General features: G+C 32.4%; 2 protein-coding genes across 4 annotated transcripts; both read right to left on the reverse strand.

Moving 5' to 3' along the window:
- Window positions 1-1352: 1352 nt before the first annotated feature.
- LOC114381643 (zinc finger CCCH domain-containing protein 30-like) lies at window positions 1353-8583 on the reverse strand. Of its 2 annotated transcripts, XM_028340892.1 has the most exons (5): window positions 8520-8583; window positions 8229-8367; window positions 3324-3530; window positions 3045-3169; window positions 1353-2955 (listed from the first exon to the last, which is right to left on the reverse strand). In XM_028340892.1, the coding sequence occupies exons 1-5, from the start codon at window positions 8543-8545 to the stop codon at window positions 1785-1787; spliced, it is 1668 nt and encodes a 555-aa protein (XP_028196693.1). In that variant the 5' UTR covers window positions 8546-8583; the 3' UTR covers window positions 1353-1784. The 2 variants fall into 2 exon arrangements, with proteins under 2 accessions (XP_028196693.1, XP_028196698.1); XM_028340897.1 differs by lacking the exons at window positions 8229-8367; window positions 8520-8583 and adding an exon at window positions 3703-5888.
- A 3110-nt stretch (window positions 8584-11693) lies between these two features.
- LOC114381630 (zinc finger CCCH domain-containing protein 6-like) lies at window positions 11694-20026 on the reverse strand. Of its 2 annotated transcripts, none has more exons than XM_028340885.1 (5): window positions 19889-20026; window positions 19578-19715; window positions 13642-13848; window positions 13372-13496; window positions 11694-13282 (listed from the first exon to the last, which is right to left on the reverse strand). In XM_028340885.1, the coding sequence occupies exons 2-5, from the start codon at window positions 19635-19637 to the stop codon at window positions 11965-11967; spliced, it is 1710 nt and encodes a 569-aa protein (XP_028196686.1). In that variant the 5' UTR covers window positions 19638-19715; window positions 19889-20026; the 3' UTR covers window positions 11694-11964. The 2 variants fall into 2 exon arrangements, with proteins under 2 accessions (XP_028196686.1, XP_028196689.1); XM_028340888.1 differs by having other exon boundaries at window positions 19578-19631; window positions 19889-20025.
- Between the last annotated feature and the right edge of the window lie 2793 nt (window positions 20027-22819).

Here is a 22819-nt window from a genome sequence, read left to right on the forward strand (position 1 = left end):
CAAACTTATAGAAGACTAACTCTAACCCATGCATGGGCTAAAGCCCAAAAGTTCACATATATAAATCCACAGGACCTAGTAAGCTAGGGTCAGCCCATGGGCTAGTCTACTTTTAAAAAATTAATTTGATTATATTTTTAAAAACAAATGAATGAATTGCATTATTAACTCATTATTTTTTATACTATATTTTTTTAGATGTTTTAATTTTTTTTTTAATTTTCAACATTTAGAATTATTTTTTTAGAGAAATCATATAATAAAATATTAATTAACATACTTAAAGGCAAATATTGTTCACGTGTTAGTGAGTGATTAAAGTTTTTGTCTTGTGTATTATAAAATATAAAATTTTAATTATGCTCATAAATATGTTGAATTTTGTTAAAATTTACAAGTGTACATGTTATGAAATTATTTAATCGGATTGATCCCTAATTCAATGATTGATTTGATTTGAGTAAGATAACATTGATAATAACTAATAAGTTAAAGTTGTTATGCTTCATGATTTTAAAAATTTTTTAGATCATAATTTCTATAAAAAAATTTATAAATTCTTGTGTTAAAAATTTAAAATATTTTATATCATTGTTCATAAATTAGCATACATGTTGTGCATGACACATGACACTTGAATTTATGTTTTAATTTAAAAATATATAATTGATGGACATTACATAGAAGTATTTTGTTTTAATTTTTTATTGTAGCCAAGAAGTCTTACTTTACATTGATTTAACTATTATTTCACAGTAATTATAGAAATTATGAAAAATGTTATACTTTACAATTCATGGTTAAAATAAATTAAAAAATAAATTATAAATAATTCCCAAAACATAAAAAACATTTATATTTAAAATATTTTACAAAAATATTCAAAACACTCAAATTCATTTGAAAAAAAAAATATTATATTCGTTTTTTTTATACTGAATTCACCTCATAATTTCATTTAAGATAACCTCTGAAATACATCATATTCTTAGAAGTATGTTATTCCAATCAAGCATAAAAATAAATATATTGTTCCATGTTCATAGCATTAATGTGCTCTGAAGCAGCTTTTCAAAAGCATTAACAGTAACCATTACTTATCCTAGATTATATGTCTTGTTATTTGATCATTAAATTAATTGATCTTCCTCAAAGTTAAAATCTTTACATTATTTTATTCTATAAGCAAGATATCCTCATAACCAAAAGTAGTGAGATTAATCTTGAAAGTATAGAGATTATCAAAGTAAATTATATTTCTCTCAACAAAATATTTTTATATGTACGACCCAAAAATCTATCAGCATACTTAAAAAAACCGATCATCTATCAACTAAGCCGGATCTTGTTGGTATCTTTCCATTATTTTATCATTTTTTTTCATGATTTCTTATTATGCACTGAAAATGAATTATTTATATGGCTGGGTACCATCCGCCCACGATGGCCAACACTTGACCGAAACCGCACAAATCTCCCCAACCTGCAAAATCGAAAATACAACTCTGACAAAAACACTAATGTCAAATTCTCAAACCAACTACTGAGTACTGCCCCTGGAGGACCATAAAACCCTCGACCCAATTGTAGGAAAATTACTGCAAGCCCGAAATCCCGCCACCAAAAACACTTCCAGAAAACTTAGTAAACCACCAATTAATCAATGTCCCACTTTTTACTCCTCCTCCCTCTTTCCAACCCCCACTTTCTTATGTTCAAGTTCTGTACGGTGAAACAAAAAGAAACATTATATTTTTTACCGTCAAGATATGCCTCTTTAAGATTTAGTTCTCCCCTCCCAATTTCAATCTTTTTGCACTCTGTGCCCTTAAGACGTTACCAGCTCCCTCCTGAGCTGAAACATCATGCTGGTAGGAGCAATTGGAACCATTTCGGCACCCCCTTGGGCTTTTAAAATATATGCATGGTTTCAGGATTTTGGGTTTCACTTCTCTTTGTTTAATGTTATGTACCGGTTTCATATCTTGGAAGTTACTATGACGGATACCTATGTGCGAGTCCTGGATGTCTTGCTTGTCTGCACCATGTTGCCTGATGAGGTTTTTATAGTAGTTGGCTCGCTTTGGCCCGGATGCCATAGCTGTCTCTTGCTGAGACTGGTTATTTAAAGCAGGGGGCATTCCACTCGACACATGGTGAAAATTTTTGCTGACGGGCCTGTGCATATCAGGTGCAGGTGTATGATGAGTAAGCATTGAAACTGAGGGAGTTACTGGCATACCAGGAACGGGCCTGGACAATGGAACCGATGCAGTCACTGGCTTATCATGTGAAGAAGACAATAGTGAAACTGATGGAATTGCAGGCACTGACAGAGTGGGTGTAGGATTCAATAAAGAAACTGATGGATTTGAAGGCTTCAACCCAAACCCAGAAGGTAATGAACCCACTGCACTTGTGGGTGTAGTCCATGAAGCTGTCACATCAGGTGTAGGTGTAGACACCAGAACTGATGGAATAGCAGGCTTCAACCCAGAAGTGGGTATATCCACAGTATTTGAGGAAGCACTTGCTGTGGTAGCTGCAGTTCCATGTTCATTAATCAACTGCTCAAGTATTTTTGGATCAGTAAATATTTTACCCAGTAAATCCATATCAATCAGGGTTCCTTGCTCATTACTCCTTATAATGGTTGCAACAACTGAAGAGGCTGCTGCTAAATCAGCTTCCATACCAGAAGATACCCCAGCCATGGGCCTTATACAAGGATCCAAGGAAACGGCATGTGCAGCATTAGAGGCTGAACTAATGGAAGTTTTCGCTGATATATATTGCTGAGAGTTCTGCGACTGCACATTGGGGGAAGGCTTCAGTGCTACTGCCAATTCAGGCAGAATATCCGTAGATTCTTCCTCTTCAATGGGAATGATAGGGATGAGAGGAGTTCTGCCATCATCATAATCTTCCTCTTCTACATCCAAAGAGACAGAAGGGCTAAACACCCAAACACAACTCAACAATGTTAGCAACAGAACAAAAGGAAGTTACCACAAGGCTTTCTCAACTAAGGGGTGACATTTTACCTAGGAGGAATGGCAGAAAGACGGGGATAAAGTGCTTCAAGCACCCTCATTTCTCTCAGTTTCTGATTCTCTTTCTCCCTACTTTCTTCACCTGCTGCAACACGCCATTGAGATCTGACAACAACCTGTATTGAAAAGTAAATAAATCAATATAGGGATAAAAAAATTATCAACAACCCAGTTGGAGATGATGGTTAAAAAACACAATAAATATTCAGTAAGGTTGGTCAAATGCAAAAGGAGGTTCTAACTTCTAAATAACATGTGACAGAGAATTACCACCGGAGGGCATTCCCATTTTATCTGGGGAATGTTGGAGAATTCAACCTTTGGTTGGTTTAGGAAATGACTGCTTTCAAACCCGGGGGGCAAATCATTAGGTTCGTTAATACTAGAATGTAACATTGATGATGTCTTTGCTTGAAGATGATCTTGCGATTTCTGACCAACTATTGAGGGAAAATCCTCAGACAAGAACAATTTTACCTGCCAAGTCACTTGCATTAGTTTTAGAGGGGGATGAAATGAAGTTATAACACTACATAATTAAAAAATCACTGTATAAATAAGCAGTCACAGAAATACTCATGACGGAGCATCAAGATTATATCTACAAACCCTAAGTTAAGAAATTCTCTACTAACAAGAACAATTTTACCTTGTCTAATAGGGGAAAGATTGGCTGACAAGAGGCACAGACACAAGTATTCAGGAAGAGAGATTTAGGGCTCAAATAGAGAAAGGCAGGGAACGATTCATGAAGAGGGGGAAAGTGAAAATCATGGGTTTGAGAGGTCAAAGGAAAGACCTGAGCAATTTTAAATTTTTACCCTTCAAAAAAACCCTAAAACTCTCCACCAGAAATTATAGATCTACTATCAGAAAACTCACAGGAAGTAGAAAGCCTGGCCGAAAATTGAAAAATAGGGTCAAGGTATGCTAAAAGGAGGCACAAACACAAGGATTCATGAAGACAAATTTAGGGCTCAAAGGGAGAAAGGATGGGAGTGATTCACAAAGAGGGAGAAAGTGAAAATCATGGGTTTGAGAGGTCAAATTAAAGACTTGTGCAATTTTATATTTTTTCCCCATAAAAAAACCGTAAGACTCCCCACCGGAAATTATAGCTCTACTATTAGAAAACTCACCCGAAGTAGCTTGCCAGTAATTGAAAAATAGGGGCAAGGTTGGCTAACAAGAGGCACAAACACAAGGATTCAGGAAGAGAGGCTTAAGGCTCGAAGGGAGAAAGGGTGGGAGTAATTCACAAACAGGGAGAAAGTGAAAATCATCGGTTTGAGAGGTCAAATTAAATATAAAGACCCATGCGATTTAACATTTTAACCCTTTGAAACGTTGCTTCACATGTATTTCTGTCATTTGAGTAAAACATAGGGAGTGGCCCCGGATCTAGATTTGGGCACGGTTTTATGCAATTTTAGCCACAATTTGCGGCATGACAACCGTTACTCCTAGACGCAACATGATGAATTCACACCTACACTTTGTTTAGGCTGAGTTAAGAAGGATTGAAATGGGAGGAAATGATGAATTTGGGTTTTGATTGGGAAGCGAAATGAGAAGAGAAAGGGATTATTTCTGTGAGACCAAGCAAATTTAATTTCCATCCCACCATATTTGTTGCACTCTTTACACATTTGATCTGTCATATTTCAAAACAGCCATCTCTTCTTCATAAGCATCTACTCATACTTTCTTCCCCATATCGGGGTACTTGAACTATTTTGTATAAAACAATCTAAGTTATTCTTAAAAGGGTAAAATATCTTTTACATATCTCTTCTTCTTTCCCTTCACTTTTCAATATAACCAAATAACTAAAAAGGAATTACTTCATTTCATTCTTTCATAAATCCATCCATTCAATATACATGGTTGAAGGGAGTTTTGGGCATTTTAGCTTGTTTATGAGGGGAAGAGGATGAATGATAGTGCATGCATGTGAGTGAGAGAGGGGGGGGGGGAGAGAGAGAAACAACAGTTACTAGTATCCACACCACCCACTATTGCACTCTCCAGGCCACTAGACTCATCTATGAGCATTCTTCAACAGCCAAGCTATGTGCTAGGATGCTATGCCACAACAGAAGCCATCAGCCCACCACATTTGCTATCTATGAAATAGATGACACTAATTCGAACACTGTGACATGGCTAATATCAAAATAAAACCTTACAAGATTGAGGATATATAGCATTTCCTTTTCATGCAGTTCAAGAACAAATTTCAAGCACAAGTTGAACCACCCCTAGTTTTCCGCATACAAAGTTTCATTAACATAAAAGGATATCTATACAAAAATGTTCTGGGAAAGTAGTTCACAATGACATGGCTCATACCATTCAGCTGTTTATCATTTAAAATTTAACTAATGGTAAAATATTTCAAATGAAGAAAACTACAGTTCAACTACTGTAACTAATCATTCTAACTATTTCTACAAAAAACAAGCTTCCATGATAAGATACAATGCAATGAACATGTCTTCGCAAATATTTCAATCGATAAGGACACTATTAAAACACGTTGGTAGATAATTTGTGCACTATCTTTACTTATTATTGTTCATGTTCTTCAATTTTGTTAGGACAAAGATATACAAGACAGGTGTAATATTTGTGATATGGTTTCTGAATTTTTCATTACTTAGTATGACAATTTTTTTTGTTTGTGTCCATAACAAAAATCACATTTATTTCCGGCAATACAACATCAAATTCATGTTTCAATATCTAGACAAATTACAATAAATTGTATGATATTTGAATTTAATTGCATGCCTTTATTACTTTTACTTTTTTAATTTCTTGACATGGTTTAACAACATTACTCTGATGAGTTTAATTCCATTTCCAACATGATATTTTACTTTATATACTCTTTTTTGGAAGTGGATTTATGAAATTTTATCTAAAAAAAGAAATCTCAGTAGTAATAGTATCAACTATCAACCTAGTCAGTTTATCTCAATTACATCAGGTTAAGTAAACTATGATGCATGGATTCTCCCTAGTCAAGTATCTCACATGTCAGTGAAAAAAAGTTTTATTTCTGTTTTCACTATTTCCTATTCAATATTTGAAAACAGAAAACAAAGTGATTTTTTAGTAATTAAAAGCGGAAAAAAAAAAGAGAAACATTTTTCTCAAATTAACAGCCCTAGCTTTTACCCAAAAACACAAGACTTTCTGATCAAGATACTTATTTTTCAAAAAAATAGGTAAAGAAGGGTATCTGTGGAAACTTTCTGCACAACGATCTTTTTCCTCTTCTGTTTGCAATAAAGAGGGGCTGAATCACAAAAGCTCAGCATATACCACTTTTGTTCTTCATGAACTCCTTGATGTGGGTGGTGCCAACAGTGTGGTCACCGGTGAGGGCAACAACAGATCAACAGAGGAAGTGAGAGCTTCCTGATGCTGTGTATAACACAGGAACAGGACCCCTTGTAGCCAAAAATGATGGCAATGATAATAATGATGGGGTCTAGGCTGCTTGATGGGTACAACTGCAGCCGTTATTTTTTAGTATTTTGTATCAAGTACAGATATGATACACATATATCTACCATATTTTCATATTCGTGCATTGAAGGTGAATAACAGCAAATAGTGCTGGTATAACAGCATCGCCATGGTGTAGCAGTTAGAGGAAGCTACGTGGTTCTGCACTTTTGTATTGTGCTTTATGCAGCCATTTCACATCTCTATTTAACACCATTCCTTGGCTCTGTTTCAGAGCACTTCTTAAGGCTAGGTGTTCTGTTTCATTATTCTTATCATTTTTTAAAAAAAAAACAGCATTGTGCTTATCATTGTTATCAACTTATTGTTATCAGTTATGCCTTGACTGCTGAACTATGTACTCAAGCTACATTTTCTAGTATTGATGATGAATTTGTCTTAAACCTTGAGTACTTTTCATGTTTGAGGATTAGTCATGTATAAAAATTAATTGCATTTGATTTGTTATCTACGGTGTAACATTTTTGGGCTGCTCTGCTGCTTCCCATCTCTGTCCAAGATTTGTCACCAATAAATTGCAACAAACTTTGATGAAATCTTAAGGGCATGGCTACCAATGCAAAAAATATTAAATGACTTCAAATATTACTTCCATTTCTTGTTTTCACAGATAATTAAAAATGGGTCAAATTGTTTTCTAATGTCACTCTTTGAACAAGAAATCATTTTGTAACTATTTGGGAAAATAACATATGACGGTAGAAATCCTTTACTCAAACCAAACAAACACCTATTACAAATGAAATGGAGGTACTAGTTTCAAGGTTATCAAAGAAAGCCAAGGACATCTTCATAGATTATAATCTGTAAAAAAAATTTGAAGTTTAGGGTTATGTTACGAATTTCTGCATGCTTCATATTAACTGCATTATATATAATTCTTCAAGTATAGTGCCAATCATCAACTCCCAATCGATCATGCACATTACGCCTCACCAACCAATCCAGATGACTGTTTTACACAAGTTTTTAAAGTTTTCTTTCGATCTCTTACTTATTCTTTTTCTTCTTATTCTCATGATTTCCACTTTTTATGTTATCAAATCCCTTTAAGTACAACCTTAAATCTTATTATTTTTTTTTATTGCATTTAAATTAATAAGATTTTTAAAACATATTATCAAGATTTCAATTTTTTCTTCCATGGAAATTCTCAGAGTATTCTTCTCCTTCTCATTATTTCCAAATTTGTTTCTGTAATCAACCACTATTTAAGTATTCACGCAATAAAATTATTGAGATTTTTTAAACATATTATCATGATTTTAAATTTTTTCCATTGAAATTCTTTTTCTTGTTTTTATTATTATTTCCAATTTTCTCTGTAATCAACCACTATTTAAGTATTCGATCATTTAAATTAATGAAAATTTTAAAAACATCTTGTGTCTAGATTGTATTTATTTTTCTTCTTCTTCTGATTATTATTATTATTATTGACAGCAGTGTCCCCTGTTTCTTCGATAGCTGCCAGTGCCTGAAATGTCAAGGCAGAACGCAGAAAAGAAAAAGCAGAAAAAAAAGGGGTATGACCGACATCGAACAGCGAAAAATCAGAAGAAGTGAAAGAAGGATCAATAAACGAAGGAAAAATCGAAAATTGGAAGAAGAAAAAAAGATCATTGCAGATATATATACCTGACACAGATTATCTCCAGTAGCCCACGAAACCCTGTTGGATTTCCTCGCTCGCTTCATATCGAATCGAATCAAAGTAAAAACACTCAGATTCACAATCGACGTTGAATCAATAGGATTCGCAAAGAGAAAGGTTAATCTGAGAACAATAAAATTAAAATCATTAACCAGCGAACAAAAGCTTCCGGTTTTTTTTTTTAATTTCGTATTTCGCAGCAAACACAGAGAGAGATTGAGAGAGAAAACCCTAGAAAAAAGAAGAGAGAAGTGTATTTTTGGGTGGTGGCTAACCTTTTATAGTTTTGATGACAGCGCATAGATGCAACAACATGACGAATGACGATACGATAATCAGATGTGTTGGGACCAACTATTAAACCACCAAAAATGTTATTTACACTATACAGCTGAGTGAATATTAAAGTAATTCAAAAATTATCTTTTTCACGAAAATACGATTAATTTAATAAATATATAATAGAATTATGTTTTCATAGTATATAATGATGGTAAAAAAATATAAATTTAAATATATTTTTTTCCTGTAATTTAACGTTTTGTTTTTCAATTTCATCTTTAAATTTATTTTTTCATTTTAATCATTATAAAATATATGATTATTTTATTTTTTGTCCTCAATAGTAAAAAGCTGTTTTGAAAAATAAAAAAGTATTATTTAAAGTGTTTTAGAAAAAAAAATCATTTTATAAGGACTAAATAAAAAAATTACTAAAAATGAAAATGAAAAAAAGTGTCAATTTACATAAACTAAAAATATATTTAAGTTAAAAATATATACCATACAAATATATATTTTTTTAAATTATATTAATTCTTCAATTAAGAAAAAAGTTTATGAGTAATCTAAAATTCAATAACAAAGTAAAATTGTTTTAAATATATAAATATATATATTTTTTTAAATTATATATTTGAAAAATATATTTTTTTAAATAATCAAACTTACTAGTATCAAAATTGTTTTTTTACACTTACACAATAAAATTGTGTTTTGTTTGAGTATATTTTTTTCACCCCAAATATATATCAAGAAAACATAATTTTTGTTTGTAATTTTACCAACAAAATGACATTTTGTTAGATCTATCTCTTCCTACCCGAATTCCACCTCTTGTTCATTTGTTGCGCATATTTGATTTTGTTTGCACAACTAACAAAAACTCTCCAAGAGTTGCCAATGATTGAGGACCTCTTCCTTGTCTTCCACTGGTTCGATGAATAGAGGACGCACCGAAGATGCCAACAATGGATCTCAATCGAGGTAGAGTGCACACGATGCAGCTATATCTCAACCAGGGTGGAGAGCTTGGACGGAAGAATGACACGGTGGTGTAGGCAAAAGAAGAATTTCACAAAAATTAGTAGTAGCAATTTAGATGGTGCTAATTGTTGCTCCCTAGTGTTTTGGTGTTGTGTTGGTGTGGCATGGGCTTGTTATCCTGGGTTGGGGTTGGGCCTAATGTAAATGCACATGGTTGAATTGGACCTACTTTGTTAGTTTCTGGTTTCTCATTCATATGCTTGTGATAGTAACTTCTTATGCTGATTAACATGTTCGTTTTGGCCTTCAAACAAAAAACATTTTCTTTTTGGTTATTTGGTGCGTGAGTTTTACTTCTACCTCAGCAATCACCAATGACTTCACTTGTTTTATTGAGATAATTATGTATGTATATGTGACATTTACTGGAAACTAAGTCTAGTTTTGATATAGCAATCTACTGAACGTAAGGGAATCCCATTTTTTTCATCCAAATTTGTAGCCCACCTAAATAATTATTGCATTTGATTGAAAAGGAAACATTGCATCCATGAAAAAGAGATGGTAATCAGCTTACATTCCTAAAGAGAGAAAATAATATAAAAGTTAATATTCCATGAAAGGAGATGTTGGAATAAAGGAAAAAAAAAAAAAAAAGAGAAGATAATTTAATGATTCTTGGGCATAAATATGATATCCTTTACTCCTCCTACGTACTACTATAAATTAAAAGGTTAAAATTCTTGATCATTTCCAAAAAAGATAATATGCACGGAAATTTAATGAATGTTGGCTGAAGAAAATGAGCCACAGGTTAGTGTGCACGAAAAAATGAAATGCATGGATAATGGATTGCCATTGTGATCTCAAGATCTCAATTCCAGCAAATGCTTCTAAAACTAATGGCATTTTACAGGATTTTCTATGAGAAAAATTTACAAAGCAATATATTCAGATTCTTCTAGCACAATGGTAGAAGTTGAAATTGAGGATATAGAGAAAAAAAGACAAGCCTGTTGTAACTGTAAGGTTTTACTGAAACCATTTTGAATTTTTTGAGTTAATTCGGTCCATAACTCCAGTAAAGAACATCCTTTGTGTTCTGTAACCCAAGCCATCGGATTACTTTTGGTGGATGAACGTAAGAATTGTTGTCCTCTGGAATATGGGAAAAGGAGAGTATAAATAAATTTTGGAATCTAATTTCTAGAAAGAGGGTATGGTTGGAATAAAAAAGTGAAAGGGGAGAACATTAGCAAACAGGAGGAGTGTAAATAGCAATTGCCCCGATCGGATATGACCAATGCGCTTTTTAATTGTTTTTCTACTGTTTAATTAACCCTGCTTTTTTCTACTATGTCATTAGAGTAGATAATCTTAAAAAACACAGAAACTATACTGCTTTACGTCTCTTATTTAATTTTTAATATTATACGAGTTTCTCTTAATTTGTATAATATTATGCCTTTATTATTTACCTTTCTTGTTCACGTAAATTTCTTTTAATAATAATAATTATATATCTTTTTATTAACATAGATTTTTCTTTTCCGTAAAAAAAAAACAGATATTTTCATATTTTATTATGTGGCTATTTAATATTTTAATTTTGTTTTACATAAATTAAGAAAACATAACTATTTAGAATATTGGAAGTCATGATTTATCTGGTAGTGATAGGATAACTATTAGATCATGTTCAACTTAGCAAAAAAAAAAAACTATTAGATCATGTTGTAAACTATTATTGAGATAAAAATTGTTATTGTTATTTGTATATTATCAGTTAAAATAATTACAAATAAACCTAAAATCAACAATATATTCAAACCTTGAATTAATTTACTGATAAAAAAACCCTTGAATTAATTTGGTCCAACCATATATCTCTGTTGAATCAAGCAACTGCCATCTTTATGGTTATAATGTGCTCAGAAGCAACTTTTCAAAATCATTAACTGTAATCATTACTTATCCCAGATTATATGTCTTGTTATTTGATCATTAAATTAATTGATCTTTCTCAAAGTTAAAATCTTCCGATTTTTTATAGGTTTTTTTTCGTGATTTCTTAATTATGCACTGAAAGTGAATTACTTATGGCTGGTTACCATCCGCCAATGATGGCCACCACTTGACAAGGACCGCACCAACCTCTCCAACCTGCAAAATCTAAAATACGATTTTGACCAAAACACTAATGTCAATTTCTCAAACCAACTACTGATCCTGTCAAACAACCATAAAACCTTCGACCCAATTGTACGAAAAATAATGCAAGCCCGAAATCAAGTAAAATCCGGCCAGAAAACTTAGTAAACCAATTAATCAATGTCCTCACTTTTTACTCTCCCGGCTCTCTTTCCAACCTCCACTTTCTTATGTGCAAGTTTTGTACGGTGAAACAAAAAGAAACCTTATAATTTTTACCGTTAAGGTATGTCTCTTTAAGATTTAGTTCTCGCCTCCCAGTTTCAATCTTTTAGCACTCTGTGCCCCTAAGACGTTACCAGCTCCCCACTGATCTGAAACATCATGCTGATAGGGGCAATTGGAACCATTTCGGCACCCCCTTGGGCTTTTAAAATATATGCATGGTTTCTGGATTTTGTGTTTCACTTCTCCTTGTTTAATATTATGTACCGGTTTCATATCTTGGAAGTTACTATGACGGATACCTATGTGTGAGTCCTGGATATCTTGCTTGTCTGCACCATGTTGCCTGATTAGGTTTTTATAGTAGTTGGCATCCTTTACTGCAAAAGCTGATGAACACGTACTTAGTTTATAAGGCATTGTGGTTGCAGCAGATTGCGCCTGATTTATAGTTGCGCGCAAGTTCCCGGCTGCAGAAGGCAATGGACCAGAGCTTAATTGGCTATAAGGTATGGACGCCAATGATGCGGCTCGCTTTGGCCCAGATGCCAGAGCTGTCTCTTGCTGAGACTGGCTATTTAAAGCAGGGGGCATTCCACTTGACACGTGAAAATTTTTGCTGACAGGCCTGTGCATATCAAGCGCAGGAGTATGTGTAAGCAATGAAACTGAGGGAGTTACTGGCTTACCAGATACGGGCCTGGACAATGGAACTGATGCAGTCACAGGCTGATCATGTGTAGAAGACAATAGTGAAAATGATGGAATTGCGGGCACTGACAGAGTGGGTGTCTTACAAGGTGTAGGATTCAATAATGAAACTGATGGATTTGAAGGCTTCAACCAAAACCCAGAAGGTAATGAACTCACTGCACTTGTGGGTGTAGTCCCAGAAGCTGTCACATCAGGTGTAGATGTAGACAACAGAACTGATGGAATAGCAGGCTTCTGCCCAGAAGTGGGTATATCCACAGTCTTTGAGGACGCACTTGTGGTGGTAGCTGCAGTTCTGTGTTCATTAATCAACTGCTCAAGTATTTTTGGATCAGTAAATATTTTACCCAGTAAATCCATATCAATCAGGGTTCCTTGCTCATTACTCCTTATAATGGTTGCAACAACTGAAGAGGCTGCTGCTAAATCAGCTTCAGCCAATGGCCTTACACAAGGATCATGGGAAACAGCAGGAGAGGCATTAGAGGCTGAACTAATGGAGGTTTTTGCAGATATATATTGCGGAGAGTTCTGCGACTGCACATTGGGGGAAGGCTTCAGTGCTACTGCCAATTCAGGCAGAATATCCATAGATTCTTCCTCTTCAATGGGAATGATAGGGATGAGAGGAGTAATGCCATCATCATAATCTTCCTCTTCTACATCCAAAGAGACAGAAGGGCTAAACACCCAAACATAACTCAACAATGTTAGCAACAAAACAAATGGAAGTTACCACAAGGCTTTCTCAACTAAGGGGTGACATTTTACCTAGGAGGAATGGCAGAAAGACGGGGATAAAGTGCTTCAAGCACCCTCATTTCTCTCAGTTTCTGATTCTCTTTCTCCCTACTTTCTTCACCTGCTGCAACACGCCATTGAGATCTGACAACAACCTGTATTGAAAAGTAAAGAAATCAATATAGAGATAAAATTATCAACAAACCAGTTGGAGATGATGTTTAAAAAAATATATATTCAGTAAGGATAGTCACTTGCAAAAAGAAATTCTAACTTCTAAATAACATGTGACAGAATTACCAGAGGAGGGCATTCCCATTTTATCAGGGGAATGTTGGATAATTCAACCTTGGGTTGGTTTAGGAAATGACTGCTTTCAAACCCGGGGGGCAAATCATTAGGTTCGTTAATACTAGAATGTAACATTGATGATGTCTTTGCTTGAAGATGATCTTGTGATTTCTGACCAACTATTGAGGGGTAATCGTCAGACAAGAACAATTTTACCTGCCAAGTGACTAGTATTAGTTTTACAAAAGAGGGAGTAAACTTCACAAATAGGTTGAAAGGAAGGAAGTTATAACACTACATAAAAAAAAATCACTGTATAAATAAGCAGTCACAGAAATACTCATGATGGAGCATCAAATATCTACAAACTAAGATAAGAAATTCTCTGCTAACAAGAAAATTTTTACATCGGCCTAGGATTTAGATCGACCATTATGAAGAGAACAAATTATGAGAACTAAAACCCCACCAAAGCACAAACCACAAAATAAATAATACTATCAGATGTTGCAACTAGCTAAGTAAACAGTTAGTTATTTTGGAATGTAAAAATGAGACTGCAAAATGAAAAAGAACTCTAATCAAACCACTGAAAAATAAAGTAAAAACACCTAAATATAAGACATTCTGATTAAAATATAAAGTTGCATAATCAAAACAGCAAACAGCAAGTCAAATTGTCAATTACTGAATTACAATAAACAAAACCATCAAATCAAATCAAACAAAGTATAAGCCTCTAGGCTAAGAACAACTACTAAATATTAAAACCATTCAAATATCATCATCATTATCTTAAGCCTCTAAGGCTGGCCAGATGAAGCCATTGTGACTGAACAGAAAACAAAGAAAAAAGACAGACGTAGAACAGAACACAACAGAAGCCTTGCCGGAAGCTGCAGATCTCACTGGAAATAACAGGCCTCACCAGAAATTGTAGCTCTGCCACCAGAAAACTTGCAGGAAATAGCGGGCCTCACCAGAAATTGAAAATTAGAGGAAAGATTGGCTGACAAGAGGAACAGACACAAGGATTCAGGAAGAGAGGTTTAGGGCTCAAATGGAGAAAGGGCAGGAGTGATTCATGAAGAGGGAGAAACTAAAAATCATGGGTTTGAGAGGTCAAATTAAAGACCTGTGCAATTTAAATTTTACCCTTTAAAAAAACCCTAAAACTCCCCACCGGAAATTATAGCTCTACTACCAGAAAACTCACCACAAGTAGCAAGCCTCACCAGAAATTGAAAAATAGGGGCAAGGTTGGCTAACAAGAGGCACAGACACAAGGATCCATCATGAGAAATTTAGGGCCCAAAGGGAGAAAGGACGGGAGTGATTCACAAAGAGGGATAAAGTGAAAATCATGGGTTTGAGAGGTCAAATTAAGGACCTGCACAATTTTAAATTTTTACCCTTTAAAAAATCCCTTAAACTCCCTACGAGAAATTGTAGGTTTGCTATCAGAAAACTTACCGGAAGTAGCAAGCCTCACCTGTAATTGAAAAATAGGCGCAAGGTTGGCTAAAAAGAGGCAAAGACACAAGGATTCACAAAGAGAGGTTTAGGGCTCGAAGGGAGAAACGGTGGGAGTGATTCACAGAGAGAAAAAGTGAAAATCATCGGTTTGAGAGGTCAAACTAAATATAAAGACCCATGCGACTTAACATTTTTACCCTTTAAAACGACATCGTTTCACATGTATTTTTGTGCTTCAAGTAAAAACAAAGGAAGCGGCTGCAGATTTAGATTTGGGCATGATTTTATGAAATTTCAGCCGCAATTTGCGATATGACAATCGCTACTCCCAGACACAACATGATGACGTCTTCAAGAGCAGGCGGTGCCTGCTCTGCTCCGTACCTCTGTGGTTACTAGCATTTGACAACTATGCAGTAAACAAAAAAATTATTCTACTAGGTGAGGTCCACCATATGAATTACACAATGTCATTGGGCAATTTGATTATAGTGGGATTTCCAACCAAAGAGAAAAGGTCATTTTCGTCTCTCATGGATACAACTTCTATCAATTCAATCTTTTAGAGATTAATTTATGAATGCAATCCCTAAGTATAATTAATACACACCTACACTTGTTTAGGGTGAGTTAAGAAGGATTGAATTGGGAAGGAAATGATGAATTCGGGTTGTTTGATTGGGAGGAGAAATGAGAAGAGAAAGGGATTATTTCCGTGGGACGCAGAAAATTTAATTTTCATCCCACCATATTTGTAGCACTCTTTACACAATCGATCCGTGTCATATTTCTCAACATCCATCTCTTCTCCGTGAGCATTTACTCATTCCTTCTTCCCCATATCTGGTTACCTGAATTGTTTCGTCATGTATATAAAACAATCTAAGTTATTCCTGAAAGGGTAAAATATCTTTCACATCTCTCCTCTTCTTTCCTTTCACCTTTCAATATAACCAAACAACTAAAAAGGAATTACTTCATTTCATTCATTCATAATTCCATCCATCCAATATACATGGTTGAAGGGAGTTTTGGGTTGTTTATGAGGGGAAAAGGATGAATGAGAGTGCATGCACATGAGTGAGAGAGAAACAACAGTTACTAGTATCCACACCACCTACTATTGCACTCTCTAGGCCACTAGCCTCCACTATGAGCATTCTTCAACAGACAAGCTATGTGCTAGAATGCTATGCAATAATAGAAGCCATCAGGCCAACACATTTGCTATCTATGAAGCAGATGACACTAACTCGAACACTGCAAAATGGCTAATGTCAAAAAATAAAACCAAAAAAAATTGAGCATATATAGCATTTCATTTTCATTCAGTTCATGAACAAATTTCAAGCACAAGTTGAACTACCCCGTAGTTTTCTGCATACAAAGTTTCATTAACATAAAAGGATATCCATACAAAAATGTTATGGGAAACTATTTCACAATGACATGGCTCATACCATTCAGCTGTTTATCATTTAAAATTTTAATGGAAAAATATTTCAAATGAAGAAAAGTACAGTTCAACTACTGTAAGTAATCATCATAAGATACAATGGCATATGCATGTCCTAACAAATCTTTCAATCAATAGGACACTATTAAAACACTTTGGTGGATAATTTGCACACTATTTTTACTTATTATTGTTCATGTTCTTCAATTTTGTTAGGACAAATGATATACAAGACTGGTGTAATATTTGTGATATTGTTTACGAAATTTTCATTACTTAGTATGAATTTTTTTTTGGTTTGTGTCCATAACAAAATCGCATTTATTTCTGGCAATACAACATCAAATTCATGGTTCAATATCTAGACAAATTACAATAATTGTATGATATATGAATTTAATTGCATGCCTTTATTACTTTTACTTTTTTAATTTCTCAACATGGTATAACAAAATTACTCTGATGAGTTTAATTCCATTTCCAACATGAAATTTTACTTTTTATACTCTTTTTTGGAACTGGGTTAATGAAATTTTATCTCAGTAGTAATATTATCAAATATCCCCTAATCAGTTTATCTCAATTACATCAGGGTGAGTAAACTATGATGCATGTCAGTTCTGTTTTCACTATTTCTTATACAAATATTTGAAAACAGAAACAAGATGATTTTTTAGTAATTAAAAGTGAAAACAAAATAAAAAGAGAAAACATTTTCTCAAACTAACAGCCCTAGCTTTTACAAAAAAGCACAAGACTTTCTGACCAAGTTACTTATTTTTCGAAAAATAGGTAAAAAAGGGTATCTGTGTAAACTTTGTGCACAACGATCTTTTTCCTCTTCTGTTTTTGTTTGCAATAAAGAGGGGCTGAAGCACAAAAGCACAGCATATACCACTTTTGTTCTTCATGAACTACTAGAGGTGGGTGGTGTCAACAATGTGGTCACCAGTGAGGGCAACACCAGGGAATAACAGGAAATGAGAGCTTCCTGATGCTGTGTATAACACAGGAACAGGACCCCTTGTAGCCAAACATGACGGCAATGACAATAATGATGGGGTCTAGGCTACAAGATGGATACAAATGCAGCCATTATTTTTTAGTATTTTGTATCAGGCATTTACCATTTTTTCATATTCGTGCATTGAAGGTGAATAACAGCAAATAGTGCTGCTATAACAGCATTGCCATGGTGTAGCAGTTAGTGGAAGCTACATGCAAGGTTCTGCGCTTTTGCATTATGCTTTATGCAGCCATTTCACATCTCTATTTAACACCATTTCTTGGCTCTGTTTCAGAGCACTTCTTAAGGCTAGGTGTTTTGTTTCATTGTGCTTATCATTGTTATTGTCTTATTGTTATCAGTTATGCCTTGCCTGCTGAACTATGTCCTTAAGCTATTTTTGTTAGTATTGATGATGAGTTTGTCTTAAATCTTGAGTACTTTTCATGTTTGAGGATTAGTCATGTATAAAAATTAATTGCATTTGATTAATCCAAGATTAATCATTTGTCATCAATAAATTGCAACAAACTTTGATGAAATCTTAAGGACATGGCTACCAATGCAAAAAAAAAATATTAAATAACTTCAAAGGTTACTTTTATACATCTATGCCAATTTTGAATTAAGAAAGATTAAGGAACTGTTTGGTTCGAGAAAATATTTTACTTCCATTTCTTGTTTTCCTAGATAATTAAAAATGGGTCACATTGTTTTCTACTGACAGTCTTTGAACAAGAACGCATTTTGTAACTATTTGGGAAAATAAGATATGAAGGTAGAAATCTTTTACTCAAACCAAACAAACACCTATTTACCAATGAAATGGGGGTACTAGTTTCAAGGTTATCAAAGATAGCCAAAGACATCTTCATAGATTATCATCTGAAAAAACATTTCGAAGTTTAGGGTTATGTAATTATGTTGCAAACTTCTGCATGCTTCATATTAACTGCATTACATATAATTCTTCAAGCATAGTGCCAATCATCAACTCCCCAGCGATCATCCAAATTACACCTCACCAACCAATCCAGAGAACTAGTTTATCCAAGTTTTTGAAGTTTTCTTTTGAAACAATAATTTTTCATACTCACAAAGTACCAGTAATTAAGATTTATAGTTTAATTTTGATTTGAAGTGTTTTACTTTTACATCATCAATTAAACTCATAAAATTAATTAATCATGAATTCCAATTTTTCTGTAATCAAGCACTACAGTATTCATCTTAAATTAATGACATTTTTAAAACATGTTATCAAGATTGTAATTTTTTCCATTGAGGTTTTCAGTATTTTTCCTTATTCTTATTCTCATGATTTCCAATTTTTCTGTAATCAGCACCATTTAAGTATTCATCAACTAAAATTAATGAAATTTTTAAAAGATATCATCTAGACGACTGTAATTTTTTCCATTAAGGTTCTCACAATTCTTCCTTATTCTTTTTCTTCTTATTCTCATGATTTCCAAATTTTCTGTAAAATCAAGCCCTTCAAGTTCATGCATTTAAATCAATTTGATTTTTAAAATACATTATCAAGATTTCAATTTTTTCCATGGAAGTTCTCAAAGAGTACTCATTTTCCCTTATTATTTTCCTTTTTCTTCTTCTTCTTCTCATTATTTCCAAATTTCTCACCCATTTAAATTAATGAAATTTTTAAAAACATATTATTTAGATTGTATTTTTTTTCCATGAAGCTTATATTTATCTTCTTCTTCTCATTATTATGACTATTATTACTAAAATTATATATTATGATTATTGACAGCAGTGTCCCCTGTTTCTTCGATAGCTGCCAGTACATAAAATGTCAGGGCAGAACGCAGAAAATAAAAGAAAAACAAAACGCAGAACAAAAAAACGGAGTATGACCAACAACGAACAGCGAAGAACCAGAAGAGAAAGAAGAATCAATAAACGAAAAAAAAAATCGAAAACAAAAAAATTCGGTAAAACAGAAAATTGGAAGAAAAAAAAGATCGTTGCAGATATATATACCTGACACAGGTTCTCTCCAGTAGCCCACGAAACCCTGTTGGATTTCCTCGCTCGCTTCATATCGAATCGAATCAAAGTAAAAAAACACTCAGATTCACAATCGACGTTTGAATAGGATTCACAAAGAGAAAGGTTAATCTGAGAACAATAAAATTAAAACCATTAACCAGCGAACGTTTTTTTTTTTAAATTTATTTCGTATTACGCAGCAAGCAAAAACAGGGGGAGAAGGAGAGAGAGAGAGAGAGAGAGAGAGAGAGAAAACCCTAAAAAGAACAAGAGAATAGTGTATTTTGAGGGTGGTGGCTAACCTTATATAGTTTTGATGACGGTGAGGGTTAAGGGGTGGGAATAGGAAAATCTATTATAGGGAGAGAGAGAGAGAGAGGGTGATGGTGGTGACAGCGCATAGATGCAAACACTGACGATACGATAGTGTGCGTGGGTGGGTTATTAGGCACTACCCGTGGCCCAATGTAAAAACAGCGGTGCCTACCGGATACGACCAATGCCCTTTTTAGCAGTTTTTCTACTATTAATTAGCCATGCTTTTGACACCGACGAATGTCATTAGATAATCTTAAATTGCTTTACGTCTCCTTTTATATAATAATACTAATACTAATATAACTTTGTCGTATACCTTTCTTGTTCACCTAAATTTCTCTTAATTTATGTAACAGTAATAATAATATAGCTTTATATATCTTTTATCTATAGTCTGTACATAAGAAAATGATTTTTAAAAATAATTTTTAACGGAAAAAAGAGCAAAATTTTACACGTATCACTTTCCGGAGTTCTAAACAATAACTTTGTATTAATTTTAAATTTTATTTTTTATCATTGATTCTAATCAAATATTTTTTGTTAATTTTAATGAAATTATAATAATTGATCTGTCATTAATTTAGTTATTGAATTACAATGATTTGGTTTTGAAATCATATATTTCCTTAAATACTTATAGTTGTATTATAATTCTATTGTAATTTTTCATGATTACTATTTTTTATTATAATAATTTCTACATTCTTAATTATATTCAAAATACATATAAAAAATCACAATCTGTAAATATAATTTATAATGATTGTTATAATTGATTGATAGGAATCAGATCTTTAATAATTGCATGTTTTTTCAAACAATTTATAACACTTTAAGCGAAATCGATGTGTCACAATTAAATTAATTTATGAGTATATCAAATAAATTGATGTCGCAATTAAAATAATTAAATTATGGTGCAATAGATTTTTTTTATATTTTTCATTTTTCTTTCAAATTTGAATTAATTGCAAAAGAAAAATCATACCATACATTCTCTCTTTTCCCTTTTTCGCACTTCTTTCTTTCTCTTCTTCTTCACCCTTTTTTTCAATTCTATGGTATGTGGTCATTTTTTGATAATATGTTGCAGTTTCTTTCTCCTTTATTTCTCTTTTATTCAATTCTGGTGACATCAAAATCTTGCTCACAATTAATTTTCGTATGATTGACTTTATTTAACTTATATGTTGTAGCTTTGGATTGTATTGTAAACATGAGTGAAGGAATAGAAAGATGACAATATCATGCATTGAAGAAAAAAATAAATAGATTTGCTTAAGATGCATCTTTCTTCGTATCTGATCGACGGATGATAAAAATAGATAGGTGTTTTAGATTTATCAATTAAATTCTTATATTGGTAAGTTATTATTATTTTTTGTTTCTCTTTTTGTTACGAATATAAAAAATGACAGATCTATTTTTTTTTCTTTTAATAATTTTGTTATAGGAATTTAGCATAAGAAAAAATAATGAAATTGTAAGAAGCTTTTCTTAATTGGCTATGCCACTAAGCATTGCTTATATTTTTTTTCTTTATATTTACCCAACTATTCTCACGGCCATTTTATATTAATTTTTTTAATTAATAAACAAATTTATGATTTCATTGCTTTATAGAAAATCTTAGGATGTGCTTGATATATTGAAGATGTTTCATATTTTGTATGCTTTATTGGATTTCAGGTTTTGGTAAAGAAAGATGAGTCTTTTTGAAGAATCTAAGGATGTGTGATGCATCTTCTTATTATGTAATTTGATTTTTTTTTATTACAAAATTATGTTTGTGATATGCCTAACAGAAAAATAGATTGGTGACTATTTGGAATATACCCAAGTCACTTTTAAAAGACATTTTTGAATTCATCTGTTTGTAATAGAAAAGTAATATTTTTATTCTTTAATTTATTTAAAAGCTTGAAGCAATTTGTAAAACACTTATTCAATATTTGCATTCTTAAGTTTCAAACGAGAACAATTAACTCCAGGTATCAATTGAAGTAATTGAATTGTTTAATTACCATAATTTGAAATAAATTATCGTTTATATTTATATTTAGTTAAATTAATTAAATTACCATGATTTGAGTAATAAAGTTAATTAAAAATGAGTATTAATTAAAATAATTTAACATAATTTTTTTATTTGTAGAAATTGAACACTAATACCAAAAGATTTACAACATTTACACATCAATGTTACCGAGTCTTTGATGTGTAATCGTTGAAAATTTAAAGAATTTTTTTTATCATTTTTAATGATCTTGAGTATAATTGTCTCCCATGAATAAATTTTGTGAGTTCTACTTCTACCAAAAAAATTAAAAATTAATTTAAAACATGATATATTAATAAAGTAATTAAGATTATTTTATAAAAAATATATTTAATAAATTAATTTTAAACAGAGTCTAATTTATATAAAACATTAAATAAATTTAAATTAATTTTTAATATAAAAATCTCAACCTTATGATATAAATATTAATCAACCAATTTTTTATTTATAAAATTATTTAAATTTATTTTTATATAATATCGAACACATTATTATCTTAAATGTTTTAAAATTAATTAAATATAATTAAAAAAACCATAATAATAACTATGCTTATGATTATAGATGCTTGCATAAATTATTGAATATTATTTTTTATAAATAAGTGACATAAAACAGTAATATAATATAAATAAACGAGTAATTGTTATAAAAAATATTGTAAGTATAAAGTAATAAAATGATAAGAAATAGATTAATAGATAGATAGAATAATAGGATAGATAAATAATAGGAGTAATAAATAGATACTATAAGATGGAAATCAAAAGAAAATTAAAAGTCATTATTTTACAAGACAAAAAGTTTATTTAAGCCTAACCAAAATTACAAGGAAAAACTATTAAAAAAA

This window comes from Glycine soja, chromosome 2 (genome assembly GCF_004193775.1).
Source record: "Glycine soja cultivar W05 chromosome 2, ASM419377v2, whole genome shotgun sequence".
Classification (NCBI taxonomy): domain Eukaryota; kingdom Viridiplantae; phylum Streptophyta; class Magnoliopsida; order Fabales; family Fabaceae; genus Glycine; species Glycine soja.